This window comes from Denticeps clupeoides, chromosome 7 (genome assembly GCF_900700375.1).
Source record: "Denticeps clupeoides chromosome 7, fDenClu1.1, whole genome shotgun sequence".
Classification (NCBI taxonomy): domain Eukaryota; kingdom Metazoa; phylum Chordata; class Actinopteri; order Clupeiformes; family Denticipitidae; genus Denticeps; species Denticeps clupeoides.
In genome coordinates this window covers 2,764,684-2,784,289 of record NC_041713.1, presented here as the reverse complement: position 1 = coordinate 2,784,289, position 19,606 = coordinate 2,764,684, and the positions used below count along the sequence as shown (strand labels likewise).

General features: G+C 49.9%; 2 protein-coding genes across 3 annotated transcripts; one reads left to right on the top strand and one right to left on the bottom strand.

The window, feature by feature from the left end:
* The first annotated feature begins 1,424 nt into the window (after nt 1-1,424).
* hirip3 (HIRA interacting protein 3) lies at nt 1,425-9,557 on the top strand. Of its 2 annotated transcripts, none has more exons than XM_028987186.1 (8): nt 1,425-1,551; nt 2,634-2,754; nt 2,835-2,976; nt 3,113-3,598; nt 4,358-4,530; nt 4,616-4,763; nt 6,238-6,336; nt 9,247-9,557. In XM_028987186.1, exons 1-8 carry the CDS (start codon nt 1,484-1,486, stop codon nt 9,435-9,437), a joined length of 1,428 nt encoding a protein of 475 aa, XP_028843019.1. In that variant the 5' UTR covers nt 1,425-1,483; the 3' UTR covers nt 9,438-9,557. The 2 variants fall into 2 exon arrangements, with proteins under 2 accessions (XP_028843019.1, XP_028843021.1); XM_028987188.1 differs by having other exon boundaries at nt 1,442-1,512.
* A 57-nt stretch (nt 9,558-9,614) lies between these two features.
* LOC114793757 (transmembrane protease serine 9-like) lies at nt 9,615-19,604 on the bottom strand. The gene is made up of 10 exons (XM_028985895.1): nt 19,501-19,604; nt 18,475-18,495; nt 17,520-17,682; nt 17,119-17,387; nt 16,645-16,790; nt 16,301-16,568; nt 13,737-13,846; nt 10,606-10,915; nt 10,375-10,529; nt 9,615-9,869 (listed from the first exon to the last, which is right to left on the bottom strand). The coding sequence occupies exons 1-10, from the start codon at nt 19,553-19,555 to the stop codon at nt 9,615-9,617; spliced, it is 1,752 nt and encodes a 583-aa protein (XP_028841728.1). The 5' UTR covers nt 19,556-19,604.
* Nucleotides 19,605-19,606: the final 2 nt, after the last annotated feature.

The following is a 19,606-nucleotide window of genomic DNA, read 5'->3' as shown; positions in this document are numbered from 1 at the left end:
CGTGAGACCATATGCTGGTGCGGTAGGCCCTGGGTTCCTCCTAATGGATGCTATAGATGATGCTATACACTGACCCGCCCATCTGGGACATCACGTCTCGCTCCGTCCACCAACAGACTGTCCGGGACTCTTTAGTCCAGATCTCCCCCATCTGCCGCCTCATCAGGAGCATGCCCAAGCGGTGTAGGGAGGCCACACACACTACTGAGCTTCCCTTTGACTTGTTTTAAGGACATTACAAGTTGGATAAGCCTGTAGCGTGTTTTTCCACTTTCGTTTTGAGTGTAACTCCAAATGGGGCAGTGGTGGAGGCGGCCCCGTAATCAGAAGGTTGACGGTTCGAAATCCTGATCCGCCGAGGTGCCACTGAGTAAAGCACCGTCCCCACACACTGCTCCCCGGGCGCCTCTTATGGATGCCCACTGCTAACTCAGGGTGATGGGTTAAATGCAGAGGACAAATTTCACTGTGATCACTTCACTTCAGCAGCTCAGTACCCAACACACGCAGGTCACACACTTTTTAGTTCGACTTTACAGCCACATTTAGTTGTTGTATAAGGTATCGGCTCGGTATCGCCAATATCGACCTGGGATGACTGTGCAGCCTGTTACATCCTTCAAGTTCCTGGGGACCCACATCTCAGAGGACCTGTCCTGGAGCATTAACACCTCCAGCCTGGTCAAGAAGGCTCACCAGCGCCTCTTCTTCTTGAGAACATTAAAAAAGAACCAGCTACCCAATACCATCCTGTTGAACTTTTACCGCTCTACAATAGAGAGCATCCTTACCAGCTGTCTCACAGTGTGGTATGGAAGCTGCACTGTTGCTGAGCGTAAGGCGATGCAGCGGGTGGTGAAAACTGCCCAGCGCATCACAGGGACTCCACTTCCATCCATTGAGGAAATCCAGAGGAAGCACTGTCTGCGTCGAGCTCACAGTATTCTTAAGGACTCCTCCCACCCGGCCCACGAACTGTTCTCTCTCCTGCCTTCAGGCAGACGGTTCAGGCTACCACGGACAAGAACCAGCAGACTTAGGAACAGCTTTTTTCCCAGAGCTGTTTCCTTGCTGAACTCCTCTGCCCCCCCCATTCACTCTTGATAATCACTGCACTGCACATATCACTTTGTACTGCACATATCACTTTGTACTGCACATATCACCTTATGTATAGCACATATCACTTTATGTATATATATATAACTTAACTTATTTGAACTGTATCCTGCACTTGCTGCTTATTGCACTTCTGGTTAGACCTAAACTACATTTCGTTGCCCTGTACTTGTACATGTGTAATGACAATAAAGTTGAATCTAATCTAATCTAATCTAAAACGATATCCGGCTGCCGCCGGCGCGCTTTGCGTCGTGACGTCAGGAGGTGCGTGGTGACGCAGCGGCGCGTCAGAGTCGACGCTGCAGGCGCGGGAAGCGCGCGCCGGTTTCGGCTTGTAAAAGTCGACGTTGCTGCGCCCGTCATGGTGTCAGAGGAGACGGCGATTCGCAGGTTCGTGTCCGGGCAGCTGCGGCGCTGCGCCGATCTCAGGTAATTCGTTCTGAGAAGTCCTCCTGCGTCTGATAAGTAAATAGGCCGTCAATTTTACAAAAAGAAAAAGTTACTGGAACATTAAAAAAAAAATGCCTCGGTGGTAATAATAATCCGAGAACAAAATAATTAATCGCATCAAAAATGTCTGAGACGAAGCTTTCTGGTTTCCTTAACAATAAATCGATATTGCAATGCAGCAAAGGCGATCCGAGTGACTTTTTGCACATGATATTGTTATTTCACAATTGCTCTACAGCAATCCCCATGAACGAGAAAATAACCAACCCGCCGGCGGCAAAATGAACCTAATAAAGTGACCGATTTGGGTCCGCTGGGGTTGATTTTAGTGAAGTGAAAGTCAACTCACTTTTTAATGACTGAATCAGACGTCTGACGCGCTGTAGGCGGCTTTAAAACACGTGTTGTTGTTAATCTGCCGTGATAACTAGTGCTGTGGGATTCATGACACACCCGGGTTATGCGTCTTATAATCATTAAAACGTCAATTACGGTGGCCCCCGTAAGCAGGTTCGAATCCGGAGCTGCCGAGGTGCCACTGATGAAGGTTCCGTCCCCACACGTCCATACATGGCTGATGGCTAAAAGCAGGGGACACGTTTTGCCATGTCACAGCGTGCTCCTCACTTCACTTTCACCTTCAAAAGTTGTAGAACTTACAGTTTCTTTGCGTCTAAACCGAGTCAGGCCATCCGACGGCTCCTCTGGCCGGAAACACGAGCCGACTTTTGATGCCTCGTTTCTACTGCACTGGTGCCGAACTGGGAACCAACACAGAAAGTACTACAGCTCTAGTACTAACCCCGTAATCCTGATCTCATCATTATAACACGCACGCCGATTTGTTTTTCATGTTCTTGTATGAGGACTGGGATAACTCCAATGTACATTTACATTTAAGGCATTTGGCAGACGCCCTCATCCACAGCGACTTACAACGTGCTTCCATGTTACCGTCGATGAAGTGATCAGTTCTGGTTCACTAGGACCCCCAACTATGAATACAATCGTTTTATTCACTCAGTGTTGCTGTTTTTAGCTTCCTGATCTCCTCCTTTTAGCACGCTGACTCTGGGGATCGTGCGGCAGCGGTACCTGGAGCACGTGGGCCGGGATTGGCTGAGCGCGGAGAGCAGGCAGCTGCTGAAGAGAGTTGTGGAGGACGAGCTGCTGAAGATGCAGGTGGGGTCACGCCGGTGGAAGGAGGGTCTGCTTTTCCACCACCGCGCCGCACGTGGACAGTTCTGTGTTTCCTTTTTCAGGACCCCGAGGAAGAAGACCTGCCCCTCTCAAGTCTGCAGAAGGCCAAGGGCAGCCAGGCCAAACGGAAGAGGGAAGACGGGAACGAGGAAGAGGGTGGTGGAGCGAAGGCCAAGAAGTCACGCGTTGCAGAGTCTCCACCCGGTATGCCTGCTTGTGGTGGGAGGGTGAGCTGTCTGTCCATTGGCATGAAGATGACCAGATCATCCTGCTGTGGTGTTGTATTGTGGGTAGAGATCTGTTGTCCCGACTGAACCACACCGATGTTCTCTGTCAACAGAGTCCCCTGATTCAGGAATAGAGAAAGTTGGAAATGAAGAAGAGAAGGAGGTGCCCAGCGAGGAAGATGAAGATGTGAAAGAGCAGAAGACATCCAGAAGAAAGGCGAAGGGGGCTGTGCTGAAAGAGGAAACCTCAGAGGATGAGGAGGAGGATCTGAGCAGTGCTGATGAAGATGCAGCAGAGGTAAAGAAACGAAAGGGGGCTGAAAAAAAGACGAAAAAGGCTATACCGAAAGAAGAAACCTCCGACGATGAGGATCTGAGCAGTGCTGATGAAGAGGGAAGTAAACAAAAGAAAAAAGCCACGCCCGCAGGTAAGAAGAAACAGAACTTCGCTTCTGCGGCTAAAAGACAGGAGGGGGTGCGAAAGAGAAACAGTGATGGAGATAAAAAGCCCGAAGGAGAGAAGGAGGACCTGGAACGGAGCGGCTCTGGAAGTGATGGAGAGATGGGAGGGGCTGGACCTTCAGATGAGGAAGAGGAGGGTGAGGATTTCTTGGTTCTATTTGGAAATCCACAGTGAGATTTTTGGTAACTCTTCTGTGTTGGAAGTTTACAGGATTGGCTTGCTGTTCTCGTGGTGTCACAGTCCATCCCGGATTAAATTTGACCAACCCAATGCCGCCATATATGCAAATTTGACTAACAAATGTAGTCGCCAGTCGTAAAAAAAACAGTTGCTGTTGTCACAGATGTGGCTTCCTTTCCGCTACGACATATTAGGGGAGACGTGGATGATTCTGCATCGATTCAGTGCAGAACAAAATCGATTTCAATATTCAAGAACAGTTTACTGTCAGTACAGTATACCGTGTATTGAAATAATGTTCCACACAGACCCCCCCATAGTGCAATCATAAAAGAAAAATATATATGTACATACACACTAGACTAAACTATACTAACTAAAACTTAAATATTGTACAGGTTATCCCTACAGGAGAAAAGTAGAACTTTTCTGTATAAGGAACAGGTCAAACAGGACATAACTGGACAACAGGACATTTCCAGGATATTTCCAACAGGACACACAAGACAAATGTGTGCAAGATGTGCAGGAATGATCAGTTTTTTTGTGATGGCTGTGCATTGAGAGCTCTGACTGCTTGTGGGAAGAAGCTCTTGCTGAATAAATCGTGAGACCGGTGAAGGATGGGAGTTTTGTCTCTTCAAATTAGCCAAATGTTTTCCAAAACCACTTATCTATTCATCATCTATTCATACGATCATGTGTGTATCAGCAGGTGGTGCAGCAGCCACTCCGATAGCAGCAGAGGACTCGGACTCTTCATCCCTGCCTTCTCTTGATGAGGGTGACGATACAACGAAGGCCAAGAAGGAGGCGAAGGAGAAGAAAAACGTGACCAAGAAGAAACAGACGAGTGGAGGTGACAAGAGCCTGGCTAAAGTTGCAAAGGTGAGTCCCAGGCCTGCTAATAATTTTCATTATTTATCATAATAATTATTATTCAAAATGATCTAAATTGTTTTAAATAATAAAGGAGGAGAACAAGGCCGTGTCCCGGCTGAAGCGCTACATCGCACTCTGTGGGGCCCGGAGGAACTACAAGAAGCTTCTGGAAAACTGCCGTTCTGTCAAGTCCATGGTTGCTGTTCTAAAGAAGGAACTGGAAGACTTGGGAGTGGAAGGTTAGGGATGGTTCATTTGTGTGTGTGTGTGTGTGTGTGTGTATTAGCGAAAGCTTTCCTTAAATTAGTGCTTCTCAATTATTTAGTGGTGCGCCCCCCCCTAGGAAGAAGAAAACATTTTGCAAAAATGGCATTGTGGAGGGTTGAGCCACGTTTTTTACGCTCTTTTCTTCCTTTTTCCCTTCCGATTATTTGCTCTGTTGGTTTGCCATAGTGGAGGGGGAAAGGGGAGGGTGTGGCACCATGGCCTCATAGGAAATTTACGTATCGTTCTTATTATAACAACTACTACTTAAATTACTTTGCTACGCAGGTCAATGCGTGTGCGCTTGTTCTTTACAAATTAAGACTTTGATACCGTCTAGTTTTAAGATGCATCTTCTTTTTTTTTTTTTTTTTTTCGTTCCCTCCGTTAGTGGCGCCCCCTGGATGGATGGCACTCCAAATGGTGCAAACACTACATACGCTTAGTAGGGGTGTCGAAACTAATTGTATAATCGATACAGATGTGGACAATTTTGCATCGATGCAGTGCAGAACATACTCTATATTGATTATATCATAATGCCGTTGCTTGGTGATTTTCTGGCGGCGGTATAAAAATTCTCGTTAAAAAGTATATTTACATTTACAGCATTTACCAGACGCCAGAGCGTCTTACAATTAGTAGTTACAGGGACAGTCCCCCCCCTAGAGACACTCAGGGTTAAGTGTCCTGCTCAGGGACACGATGGTAGTAAGTGGGTTTTGAACCTGGGTCTTCTGGTTCACAGGCGAGTGTGTTACCCGCTAGGCTACTACCTCCCTACAGATATTATAATTTACATTTACAGCATTTACCAGACGCCAGAGCGTCTTACAGTTAGTAGTTACAGGGACAGTTGCCCTCCGGTCGGTCCGGTAGTGACTGTGGCGGCCTGATCTACAGCGCCGCTCCGGGTCGGAGTGTCATGCAGCGCGGTATGGCACCCGGTGGCCTTGTTCTCGCACTGGCCTTGTTGAACTTTCATCTTTGACCGCCGTGCGCCGCGACGTACTTTCCCGCCACCAATAGAATCCAAGTGGACGAGTGTTCTTTCTGCCACTTCGAAACACACAGACACAAAGTGGGAGGAGAAGCTGATTTCAACTTACCGGGAGTTTAGAAAAACACACGCATTCTGCGCGTTGAGCCCCCACGCCGTTCAGTCCGCGCTCACCTGACTCTATGGACGTCTGATCCGGTCTTTTTTGTGCCGTCCGGGGAGTGCGAACTGAACACAGACCGTTTTTCTGCTCGTTGTAGCAAACCGTAAACATGTAGAAAATTAAGGGGCTACATTGAAATGCATCGATATCGAGAAGCGAACGTCATATTTCCTCCTTTTAGCTTTCGGGAGACTCGCATTTGTCTCATTATCTCAGTCTCTCTGCGCCTCTGCTGGTTTATCCGCTGCCACACGCATGCGAGACCGTGTGTGCTTCTGCCCTGCAGGTAACCCGTCCATAGAGAAGTGTAAAAAAGCCCGGCTGAAGAAGGAGGAGGCTCAGGAGCTGGCGGAGCTCGACTCCAACAACATCATTTTCACTCCAGGTACCCCGTCTGCCCTTAACGGCGCGTTCGCACCTCGGCCTGTTTGCTTTGGTCCGAATCAAGTCGATGAGTTTTGAACGTTTATACGTCTCATGCTGACGCTCTCGAGTCGCCAAAGGCGCATAACAAGACTGCACAGGTGGTTGCGCGCTTTAATCGTAAGGAATTGTGGGAGGGGATAATGTGAAATCGATATTTAAATTCACTGTTTTCAAATCATGTGATAGAGGTTGGTCCTGTTTTAGTTCGGTCCTTGTCCGCACCGGAGTTTGTGATTTGATTCAAATCGAGACCCCCATTTTTTTGTGGGTCCCCGTGTGGAACTGCACCAAAGGAGAGGGAATCAAAGTTCGACTGAGCTGGTTGCATTTTTTTAGAATCAAACGTGACTTTGATCTGATGGGTTCTCTTTCAAACATTCGCTCGGTATCTCACTATGGGAACGCCCTCAGCGTGACCGATCGCGGAAGCACCAATGACACCACGTCCGTCGCAGACGGACCAATGGCAGCTGCACCCCGGGAGCCCCGCCTCCCTATATCAGGTGCCGCAGCCTTCTCGCACTCATCCCCGTGAAGATCTGCGGACTTTCCTCAGTGCCCGGACTGTGGCTGCCCCCTGCTTACAGTTCACAGGCGAACCGTCAAGGACCTCGCCGCAGAACGCAGGTCTGCGGTCACCCTCCGCGAGGTACCGAGAGGTCTTCCTTTGTCTTAGTTTCTTAGTTTCTGGCGTCCTCCGAATACCACCTAACGCGTCAGGGCGAGGGGGTAGGAAAGCAGAAAAAAAGCGAAAGGACGAAATTCGACGCTAACGCGTTGTGGCGAGTGTCCCCGGCCATTTAGAGCTCTCACCAAGTTCTAATGGCCAACCCCTCTCCTACCGGGTCCTGCGGGACAAAGGACGTCATGTCCCACTATTGTCCCGCAGCCTGTGGTTTCAGTATCTCAGGCAAGGACCCGCACCCCATGTACATCACGTGCATGGGGGTGAAGCACGCAGAGGGCGGGCAATTATTTGTCCGGCGCGCCACTGGGTGTCGTGCCCGTAAGGAAGACGGTGACCACGGACGCCTCCCTCACGGGCTGGGGCGCCGTGTTCGAAGGCAGGACGGTCAACGGGCTCTGGCCATCACGGCTTCGGGACGCCCATATAAACTACCTGGAGCTGTTGGCAGTTTTTCACGCTGTGGTGCATTTTCTCCCCCACCTGCGGGGCTGTCATGTTCTTACCAGGACGGACAATTCAACCGCGGTGGCATCAGGTGGTTACGCGCTGGCGCACCCGTGGCCGGACGCGCTGATGTACGCGTCCCCACCCCTGAGCCTGATTTGCCCCCACACTCTGGCGAGTGAGAGAGGGCGGTCTGACTCTCCTGCTGGTGGCCCCCTGCTGGCTGGCGGAGATATTTCAGCTTCTGTGGGACGAGCCCTGGCAGCTTTCCACCCCTCTCCAGGTCGGCTGAATTTGTGGGTCTGGCCCGTGAGAGGCTGAATTTGGACGCGGCTGGTCTCCCTGCCAGGGTGATCACCACCATCCAGAGTGCCAGGGCTCCATCCACGCGCACACTGTATGACGGCAAGTGGCGCGTTTTTGAACGGTGGTGCGAACAGAGGCGGGTTGTGCCCTTTGTGTGTTCGGTTACTGATGTGTTATGTTTCCTGCAGGACATGTTGGACAGGGGCAGGGCATTTTCCACTGTTAAAGTGTATCTAGCTGCTATGGCAGCATGCCACGTGGGGTTTGACAACACGTCTGTTGGTAAGCATCCTCTCGTGCGCCGTTTTATGGGAGGCGCCCGCCGGCTCCGGCCGGCTAGTCAGCTTTTCGTCCCTTCGTGGGACTTGCCCCTGGTCCTGCAGATGTTCTCAGAACCTCCTTTCGAGCCTCTGGAACAAGTGAGTGTGAAACTCCTGACCCTCAAGACAGCTTTGCTTCTCGCGCTGTCCTCAGCGAAGCGGGTGAGTGAGATTCATGCGTTCTCTGTTCACCCTTCTTGTATGAACTTGGGCGATGCTAGAGTTGTGCTGTTACCTAACCCTGCGTTTGTTCCCAAGGTTGTTAACTCTGCTTATAATTGTAGCGCTGTGGAGCTGAGCGCTTTTCACCCCCCTCCATCTGCTTCAGAAGAAGATCGGAGGCTGCATTGTCTGTGTCCGGTTCGTGCTTTGCGGGTTTACACGGACAGAACCAGAGATTTCAGGAGGAGTGACCAGCTGTTTGTGTCCTGGGCTCCTCCATACAGAGTTAAGCCGATTTCATTTCAGCCGTTATCGCCCTGGCTGGTGGAGGCTATCGGCATGGCCTACCATGCACGGGGTCTCCCGCCCCCGCAGGGGCTTAGGGCTCGTTCCTCTAGAGCCACGGCTACCTCTTGGGCTTTATTCAGGCGTGTTTCTGTCGCTCGCGCACGCTGTGCTTAGTGTCGGTGCCGCTGATTAGAGTCGCTTCGGCTCCGTGTGCGTCCGGACGGAGGTACTTCGGAAAGCATGCAATACGGGAGTTGGCCATATCTTTCCCATAGTGAGATACCGAGCGAATGTTTGAAAGAGAACGTGAGGTTACTTGACGTAACCCCGGTTCTCTGATAACATGAGTGAGGTATCTCACCACTTCCCCCTCCTTGCATGTGGCACGGGGAAGAGCATGCTAGAGAAGGCCGTTCCGGTGGGCTGCAGCACCTGATATAGGGAGGCGGGGCTCCCGGGGTGCAGCTGCCATTGGTCCGTCTGCGACGGACGTGGTGTCATTGGTGCTTCCGCGATCGGTCACGCTGAGGGCGTTCCCCCATAGTGAGATACCTCACTTATGTTATCAGAGAACCGGGGTTACGTTAAGTAACCTAACGTTTCACCTGCGTCATTGCTTGCCATGCTAAGCTCCGCCCACCCCCCCCATTCCTCTTAACAGGGCGCCCTAAGCGCAGATGTGTGTCGTCCTGGCCGCCGCCCCCGGCGCCGCCCTCCCCGCCCTCTGCCTACAAACGTACCATGGGCTCCGATTCTGACGGCGAGGGCAGCCATGCCGGCAGGGGACGCCGGCGGGGCCCGGACTGGAGCGGCCTGAAGGGAGTGATCAGCGACGACGGGGACAGCGACTGACCCCCACCGCCCACCGCGCAGCCTTCATGGAGTGTTTGTTCCTGGTTTTAAATCTTCTCTTGTAACTTTTCATATTTTGTTTATCAGAAATGTTCATATTAAAGTAAAAATAATAAATTACGGTTTTGTATAAACTTGCTTTATTTGGTTAAATGCAGTAAACGCACACTCTGGTGTTTATTCTGTGCCGTTCTGAGGACGCGTGGGTGCGTCCGTCACTGTGGTCGCCGGGTCGACCGGCTCTGTTGAGTTGAACTTCACGAAGCCCGGCTGCTGGCCGGTGATGTGGGAGCTGATCCACTTCTGGTACTGGGAAACTCGGGTGTAAACCCCCGGGAAGTAGGGCTCGGCGCAGCCCTTCCCGAAGCTCACGATGCCCGACTGCACCCACGCCGTGCCCTGCCTGCTGACCATCGGCCCTCCTGAGTCGCCCTGGCGGGGGGTCAAGAGGTTAGCCCAGGTTACATTTACATTTACTTTCAATCAGTAGTGACAGGGACAGTCCCCCCCTGGAGACACTCAGGGTTAAGTGTCTTGCTCAGGGACACTTGCTCAGGGTGGTGGTAGCCTAGTGGGTAACACACTCGCCTATGAACCAGAAGACCCAGGTTCAAATCCCACTTACAACCATTGTGTCCCTGAGCAAGACACTTAACCCTGAGTGTCTCCAGGGGGGGACTGTCCCTGTAACTACTGATCGTAAGTCACTCTGGATAAGGGCGTCTAATAAATGCCGTAAATGTAAATGGACACGATGGTAGTAAGTGGGATTTGAACCTGGGTCTTCTAGGCTGCTACCAGCTTAGTTATCTGTACATCTGTCAGTCTATAAATGGGACATGGTGTTCAGGGCGGGGGGAAAGCCAACTGACGCGCCGGCCCGCCACGGTGCGTCCCTCAGGAAGTATGAATTGGTGACGGACAGCTGCTGCGCTACCTGACAGGAGTCTTTGCCGCCGGTGGTCAGTAGCCCGGCGCAGATCATGTTCTCTGTGATGGACAGGCCGGTTTCGTTGTAAGCCAGCTGGCACTCGGCGCCGCCCACGACGGGCACCTCCACTTCCTGCAGGCTCTGGGGGGAGGGCAGCGGTACTGGGGAGAACAGGAACGCGATGTCATCCCAACGACACTGACCTCTCTGCGCTCTGACTTCCACCCGAGGCCTCACCCATGTAGTTGATCCGACCCCACCCTGTGACCCAGCTGGGGGTCCCGGCGCCGAAGCGGCTGCCTTCTGCTGCCAGGCAGACGGGCTGGATGTAGTCGGTGAAGGTGACGGGCGAGGAGAGTCTCAGCAGGGCGATGTCGTGCTCCAGTGCGGCAAAAGAATTGTGGCCGGGGTGTCTAACGACGCGGCAGATCTTTCTGGAAACCTCGTTCGTGTTGCTCCCTTTCTGCCGCATCCGACCCAAGTAGACCACCCAGTCTGACACCCTGGAGCTGCAGAGAGAGGGAACGTGTCCCAGCAATGGTAATGGCTTCAACGAAGCTCATTAAAGTGAAGTGATTGTCAAAGTGATACATAGCATAGCACATGCATATGGATCCTCTGCTTTTAACCATCACCATTGGTGGGCAGCCATGACAGGCGCCCGGGGAGCAGTGTGTGGGCACCTTGGCGGATCGGGATTCGAACCGGCAACCTTCTGATTACGGGGCCGCTTCCTTAACTGCTAGGCCACCACTGGCCCCATTAAGAGCAGAGAAGCTGTGCTTAAGTGGCTCAGTGACCTATGAAACATGATTTTCGGTGGGGCTTTCTTTCATTTTTATTTACATTTACGGCATTTACCAGACTCCCTTATCCAGAGCAACTTACCGTCAGAAGTTACATGGACAGTACCCCCCTGGACAGGGACAGTCCCCCCTAGAGACACTCAGGGTTAAGTGTCTTGCTCAAGGACACAATGGTAGTAGGTGGTATTTGAACCTGGGTCTTCAGGTTCATAGGCGAGTGTGTTACCCGCTAGGCTACTACCACTACTTGTTAGCATGTTTTATTGTCAGACCAGTACTGACTGGGAACTAATGGCATTAGGACAGTGATGATCTGAGACGATCGCTTTTGCATTTGGGCAAGTTTTAGGCTCTTCAGCTTTCTGCCGTAAGATCTAGAAAACTCGCATGTGTGGAACATTGACTGGCGCCGCCTTCCATGTCTGTACTGTTCTCATCCTCGCCTAGCGTCACGTCCATTCTTACCCAGTCACGCAGTGTGCTGCCGTTAGCACCCAGTCTCTGCTGATCAGGGACGCGCCGCAGAAAGGCCGGCCACGCCATTGCAGACTGACCTGCCAGGGCCACGCCCCGTCTGGGGCGTCGTTACCGCCCACTACCCGAGCGTTTAAAGATGCTGGTTGGCGACCTGGGAGGAGGAAAACATTTTTAAAATGAATAAATTGTGATTGATTCGTAAGACCAAAGCTTTCTGTAACATTTTTCTCTAAAACGTTGAAAACGTATTTTAAAGTTATTTTTTGCGGCAATCAACATCTGTCCGTCGTTAATTCAGGTCAAGGTCGTGGACCCCTGCATGCAAGGTCCAGACTCGCCTGGTTGCTGGTTGCTCATGTCCAGTGTCCTGTTGTTTAATGGGGCGTGGCCACAGACTGAGAGATAGAGAGAATGGAGAACATCATCGACTGCACGTCACTGCAAATGTACAGAACAGAAGTTCACCTACCCTGAAGCTTTGAGCAGGACCCTGGAAAAAAAACAACAGCACGAGGTGAATGTCGTCGGCGTGAAAGTAAAAGAATGAGGTATCGTGCGTTATGTGCCCAGACATCAGACGGGGAAACTTTCGCCAAGATAGCGGGAGTTATGTCGTTTTTTTGCGATTGCTTTGTCCGGGCAGCTCCTTATCTGCCACTTTGAGCCGGTTTCTGTCTGTCCTTATCCCGACTCCCTGCTTTTCTGGACTGGCCCAGGACCACAGGCATGAAGACAGTCATACCTTGTCTGAGACGGCGATACGCCGACCACTGTCCACAGATTAGACCCGGTCACTTTCTTGAGGAACTACGTCTACTGGCGCGTCACCATAAGACTATGCTGACAATTTGGACACGTCCATATTGTGAATCACTTCTCTTAAAGAGCCATCAGCCTTAATCAAGAACATTAAACCAAATATTACATTTGGTATGTTTAGTTTATGTTTTAATTTTTAGATCCACTGATATATATATATTAATGAGCACAGTGATTTACGCTATAAACAATGGATAGTTTGACTCCATAGTTGAACATCTACTATCTTCATTTTGGATTTTTTATTTTATTGAAGGGTAGAAATTGATCTATTTGCTTGGCACATAATATATATATATTTGTAAATATAATAAATATCATCTGCAAAGTGATACACTAAAAACAATTAAAATCACCATAAAGACCTCAAAGCCAATGGGAAAACCTCACCTTTCCAGTTCTTCCCTTCAGCACTGAGGAGCAAAGCGAGAGCAACGCTCACGGTCGTCCACAGAGCCATGCTGCCCCCAAAAATTCCCAGTCGGCCCGGAACTGCGCCCAGGAGCCGAGCGTAAATACCGCCCGGTCACGTGCTGCTTTTCCCATTCTCACGCCCATATTTCCTCACGTCTGATTGATTGATTCATGCTTTGGGTGGCCATGGGTTTCTGTTTTTAGTCTATTTTTAGTTTTAATTTATGTTTCCATAAATTCTGAGATACAGGATACACAGTTTATTGAAATATGTATATTTTTTGAGGTCATCTCACGTGCAGTCAAAACGACAGTATTGAAATTAATCTCATAATTGATGCATCGTGATGCAGTGTAAAACAATTGTTTACATGGTAACGATGTTGCATGGTGATGTTGCGTGCCGATAGGGACTGAGCATTGAGCCACTCCGAAATGGCAATTTGTGGTTTTGCTGCGCTCTGATGCTACGTTCGATTGCCATTTTGCTGGTGTCCGCTGGACACCGTTTAACACTCGTCACTGTTTAATGTTTGTTGTAAATTGACTGCAAGAAAACGTTGCGCGCAGCATTTATTTGACGCCATCTGAACGCGCACTAAACACTGGTGCTGAATGCCAATGTTAACGCTTTGATTTCCTCAAATGAGCAGAGAAATGGTCGCCGTTCAGTCCACGCTCAACTGACGGCACTGCAACAGAGGCCCTGAAGATCCCCCTGTCCGATGATGGTAGGGAAGACGACACGGTGGTCGGTGGTTGTCAATTGGAGACAGACTTGTCATCGTCGCCATCGTCTTCCTCCGCTTATCCGGGTCGCGGGGGCAGCATCCCAAGTAGGGAATCCCAGACAGCCCTCTCCCCAGCCACCTCCAGCATCTCGGGCAGGACCCCCAAGGCGTCCCCAGACCAGACTGGAGATATAATTTCTCCAGCGTGTCCGGGGTCAACTCGGGGGCCACCTGCCAGTAAGACATGCCCGAAACACCTACCCCGGGAGGCGTCCAGGAGGCATCCTGACTAGATGCCCAAACTACCTCAACTGGCTCCTTTCGATGTGGAGGACGGTTGGACGGTTCTACTCTGAGTCCCTCCCGAATGTCCGAGCTCCTCACCCTATCTCTAAGGCCATGTCTGGCCACCCTACGGAGGAAACTCATTTCGGCCGCTTGTATTCGCAATCTCGTTTTTCCCGTCATTACCCAAAGCTCATGACCATAGGTGAGGACTGGGACGTAGATCGAGCCCGGAGTTTGCAAGCCACCCTTTTCCGGTCGAGAACCATGGTCTCAGATTTGGAGGTGCTGATCCTCATCCCAACCGCTTCACACTCGGCTGCGAACCTACACAGCAAGAGCTGAAGGTCAGAGCCTGATGAAGCTAGGAGGACCACATCATCTGCAAAAAGCAGAGACAAGATTCTCCTGCCACCAAACTCGACACCCTCCACACCACGGCTGCGCCTAGAAATTTCTGTCCAAATAGGTTACGAACAGAACCCGTGACAAAGGGCAGCCCTGGCGGAGTCCAACCTGAGTCACCGGGATCAGGTCCGACTTACTGCCGGCTATGCGGACTAAACTCAGGCTCCAAATCTGAGACCATGGTTCTCGACCGGAAAAGGGTGGCTTGCAAACTCCGGGTCGGGAGAGAGGTCCTGCCTCAAGTGGAGGAGTTGAAGCATCTCGGGGTCTTGTTCACGAGTGAGGGAAGAAGGGAGCAGGAGATCGACAGGCGGATTGGGGCAGCGTCTGCAGTGTTTCGTACGCTGAACCGACCTGTCATGGTGAAGAGGGAGATGAGCCGGATAGCAAGGCTCTCGATTTACTGCTCGATCTACGTCCCAGTCCTCACCTATGGTCATGAGCTTTGGGTAATGACGGGAAAAACGAGATCGCGAATACAAGACTTACAATCAGTAGTTACAGGGACAGTCCCCCCCTGGAGACTTGCTCGGGGACACAATGGTAGTAAGTGGGATTTGAACCCGGGTCTTCTGGTTCATAGGCGAGTGTGTTACCCACTAGGCTACTACCTGGTACAGGGACTCAGTAGCCCTTAAAAAAAGGCCATCCAACCCATACTCCTGGGGCGCCCCCCATTGGGTGCCCCTGGGGACACGGTCATAAGCCTTCTCCAAATCCACAAAACACATGTGGATTGGTTGGGCAAACTCCCATGCCCCCTCCATCACCCCAGCAAGGGTAAAGAGCTGGTCCATAGTCCCAGGGCCAGGACGAAAACCACATTGCTCCTCCTCAATCTGAGATTCAACTATTTATATTTCAACAAAAAACTTCAATAAATAAATTGAGTCCTGCCTCTCTCCGTTGCCAATCAATTATCAGTATCTGATAATCAAATTGCACACTCATCAATTGATAAATAAAAACTAATGAGCCTAGTGGGTAACACACTCGCTTATGAACCAGAAGACCCAGGTTCAAATCCCACTTACTACCATTGTATCCCTGTGTATAAGTGCAAGACACTTAACCCTGAGTGTCTCCAGGGGGGGACTGTCCCTGTAACTACTGATTGTAAGTCGCTCTGGATAAGGGCGTCTGGTAAATGCTGTAAATGTAAAATACTGACATTCATTTATAATTTTGCACCATTACCACTCCCCCATTTGGTTACCCTATATGGCTGTTCAGTACTGGGAACAGGCGCTAGCTCTGTTACAGCCACGAACACCAGAGAAACGCCTGGTTCAGACATCCATGTCCCTCATCACGCTAACGTGTTTGAAAGCATAATGTGAAGTAATATAGAAAAATTGATAGGATGCATTGTGATGCATTGATAATTGGAGCATTGATAATCGTAATGGAATGAAATCGTGAGACCAGTGAAGGCAGACACCTCTGTCTTCCTCATACAGCCTCCTGTAAAAGAGGTGTCCCTCTTAAACAGGTCAGACAATAAAGCTGGAATGTCTGCACCAGAAGGAAGAACCACATGGATGTGTGTGTGATGAAGTGTGCCCAGAAACATTGATCCTTCTTTCTTGTCCCTGAGACCACGAGACAAGGGAGTGTGTAAACAGTCACTGTTTCCATGGTGGAAGATCTGGACTGAATGGATTAACACCAGATAACAGCTCTGCCAGTAACATCCTCTGTGACAACTTGATATAATTCATGTCATGTTCATAATCATTTATGTCAGATCGGTTTTAATGAGATGCAAAAACCATTTGCATACAATGTTATCACTGTGAAAACATTCAAAACTAATGTGCATACTTATGAAGAACTTATTGATTAATGCAGTCATCAGTGCAGATGAGGATGTGTTGACAAAACTCTCAGGGACTCTCAGTGTGTGTGTGTGTGTATATATCTCATGCACAAATATCCAAATAAAACTTTTTAAAAACCCTGTTGTGTGTGTGTTTCATCCTACACTTCAGCTCTGTAGTTCCGATGTGGTTAAAAGACTGAAGACGTTTAACGTAAAAAGGAGGAGGGGCATGCAGACTGACAGGGCTGTCGCCGCAGCGTTCCTGAGGAATCCTGGGGGGTCGCTGGCAGTGTAGGACAGAATCCAGCTTTGGTAATTGGCCACCTTGGTGTAGATGCCCGGGTACTCGGACAGACCACAGCCAATGCCAAAGCTCACAACGCCCACCTGGATCCACTGGGTGCCGTTATGGTTCACCATCGGACCCCCGGAGTCTCCCTGTGTGCAAAGGGAAACGGTCAGCGCTGGGTCCAGTTGCCCCGCCCTCGTAGACCCCGGTTCAGCGTGATGTTACCTGGCAGGAGTCTTTTCCACCTTGACCAGCACACAGCATGTTGTTGGTGATGGAAATCGCTTGCTGGGCATACGCTGACTGGCAGGCGGAGCTTTCCACCAGAGGAGCCCGGACTTCTTGGAGATTCTCCGGGGCTGGGAGGGACACTGAGGACACAGGCAAGAGCGTGGGCTGCAAACATTGTGCATCTAACAGAAATGTGTTCGGATTTTATAGACCATTCTAGGCTGTTACATGGAGATGCTGCAAAGCGAACGATCCTTCTAAAATATTCAAAAGAATTTATGAATTTTTTAGAAGTTTAATCGAAATGGCCTCTGTTTCAAACGTTGTCAGGCAGCAGCGTGGAAAACAAATCTCTCAGATTTACACTTTAAATGAAATGACTGCGTTTTATTAATTCAAAAGTAATTAATAATTACTGGGCCTGAGGCTCAATATACCGAACAATGGGACTGGGTCACATGTTCTCACCACCACTGTTGATGTTCCCCCAGCCGGTGATCCAGTAGGACACTTTGCTCCCGTAGGTGCTGTCCGAGGAGGCCAGGCACACAGGACGGACGTAGTCGGTGAAGGTCACCGAGGAGGACAGTCTCAGGAGGGTGATGTCGTTGTCGTTCGTTCTCGGATCGTAGGCTGGGTGCTTGATGATGTGGGACACGGCGACGCCCACTTCGTTGGGGTTACTGAGCAGCTGGCTCTGCCTGCCGAGGTAAACAACCAGACCGACCGGGCTGGTGCTGAGGAGAGAGAACAGGCCCGACCGGTTTGAAGACACAAGGTGCCTTTATTGTGAGCAAACCAGCAGATACGCGGTGAAAATGCGAACATATCGCGTCTGAGTGGCGAGTTTGTCTCTTGCGGACCCCCACCTGGAGAAGCAGTGGGCCGCCGTCAGCACGAAGTCCTTGTTTATCAGGGTCCCTCCGCAGAAATGGCCGCTTGATTGCTGCAAACTGGCCTGCCACGGCCACGCCCCGGCGGACGCGTCCACACCCCCCACTATCTTGGTGTTGAGGGGGGCTACGCCGCACACTGGAGAACAGAGACCACGGCAACCCACTCCGCTTCGTCATAGTGTGTTAACAGGGTTCAGTTGTTTCTGACGGCTTCTACACTCTCATGCTTCTGCTTAACCCAGTTGCTGTGTATGTGCACACACACACACACACACACACACACACTATTTACTGTAAGCATCAGCTGGCGTCTGCACCCATGATGAAGGACACAGCGGATTAAGTGAATGTCTGAATGTCTTCCCATGGTGGACTTCCTTATACCAGGCAGGCAGCGGTTAGGTATGGGATGGCATTCTCTTCCACTCTGCTGTACTTTATATCCCTTTACAACCCCACGTTAACTGGATTTATTCATTTTAATGGTGTAATGGAGAAGCGCTGAAGTGGAAATTGAATAGTTAATAACGTCTGATGGAGCAGGCTCTGGACCTTTACTCGGGACAGATATTCAATAATAATAATTATAATTAGAATAACTCACACTGTAAAAAATCTTCAGTGAAGGTGTACAGACCTATAATTCGTCTGAAATTCTGGCCAATCAGCTAACTTAAGTGTTGCTCAGGGACACAATGGTAGTAAGTGGGATTTGAACCTGGGGTCTTCTGGCTCATAGGCGAGTGTGTTACCCACTAGGCTACTACCACCCATAACTACTGACTGTAAGTTGCTTTGGATAAGGGCATCTAGTAAATAATGTAAATGTAAATACATTTTGAAGAGGCCGAGATCATGTGCAACCATGAAATGTGTCTCCTCTGCTCGGTTGGGTTTTGGGTTAACAGCATCGAGAAGAGGTACTCACCGTCTGCCTGGGCCAGACATTCTGAAAGAGAGAAGATGAGGTTCAGATGAAAATTCAGTCATGAAACAGCTGCGTATCATCCCAGAGGGACCTAAACATGTGCCCACGTGGCTTCTGAAATGTGATCTCCCTCTGGACAATGATGATGATGACCGTGTAAACCTCCTCAGGACAGTGCATGAGTTAACATTTTAAAACTGAAAAACCAGCATGGTGGTATTTGGTATAGTGGGTGGTGGAATGTTGCCCTGTTGAGTGCACTTGTTAATTGTATTGAACCCCCTGTTTTTTCACGTTTGTGCATATTGCGTCCATTCCTGCACCCCATTGCCGTGACATCTCTGGTGATGATTTTTCCCAGACTTTTTGCAGTGAAACTAATCTCTCTCTCGCACACACACCACAGGTCATCTACATTTTCCCTAAAATGTCATTTCTAATATTCAATGTCTCATTTCTGTGTCAGTGTAGCACGGTGGAGAGGTCATTTAGAAATTCTAAATGTTGTGTCTATTTGCCATTAAAATATAACATAGTGGATCGCTTTGAAAGCCAATGAGCAAATGTTTCTTGTTATTCAGCATGTATTCATGGTCAATTAAAACTGCTTTCATAACTTTTCAGGGACATATCCATGTCCAATGAGCCGAATGACTATTAATTCACAGGATCCATTATTTACATTTACATGTAAGACGCCCTTATCCAGAGCGACTTACAATCAGTATTTACAGGGACAGTCCCCCCCTGGAGACACTCAGGGTTAAGTGTCTTGCTTAGGGACACGATGGTAGTAAGAGGGGTTTGATCCTGGGTCTTCTGGTTCATAGGAGAGTGTGTTACCCACTAGGCTACTACCACCCACTAGTCCACTAGCAAGACTCAACCCTCAGATTTCTGTCCCTGTAACTCCTGAGTGTAAACTGCTGTCAATGAGTGGAATGTTTCCGTAAGGCAGAAATACACTAGCACACAGTGTTCCACAATTTATTGAAATCTTTACGTATTAGTTTGTATCCGTCTTACCTTCGGTCAGGGCGACAGCAGTAAAGAGAAAAGCGAACACCTTCCGTAAACCCATGGTGCCGCCTGTGTGCTTTGTTCTGCTGCTCTTACCTGCTCATCAGCCTGC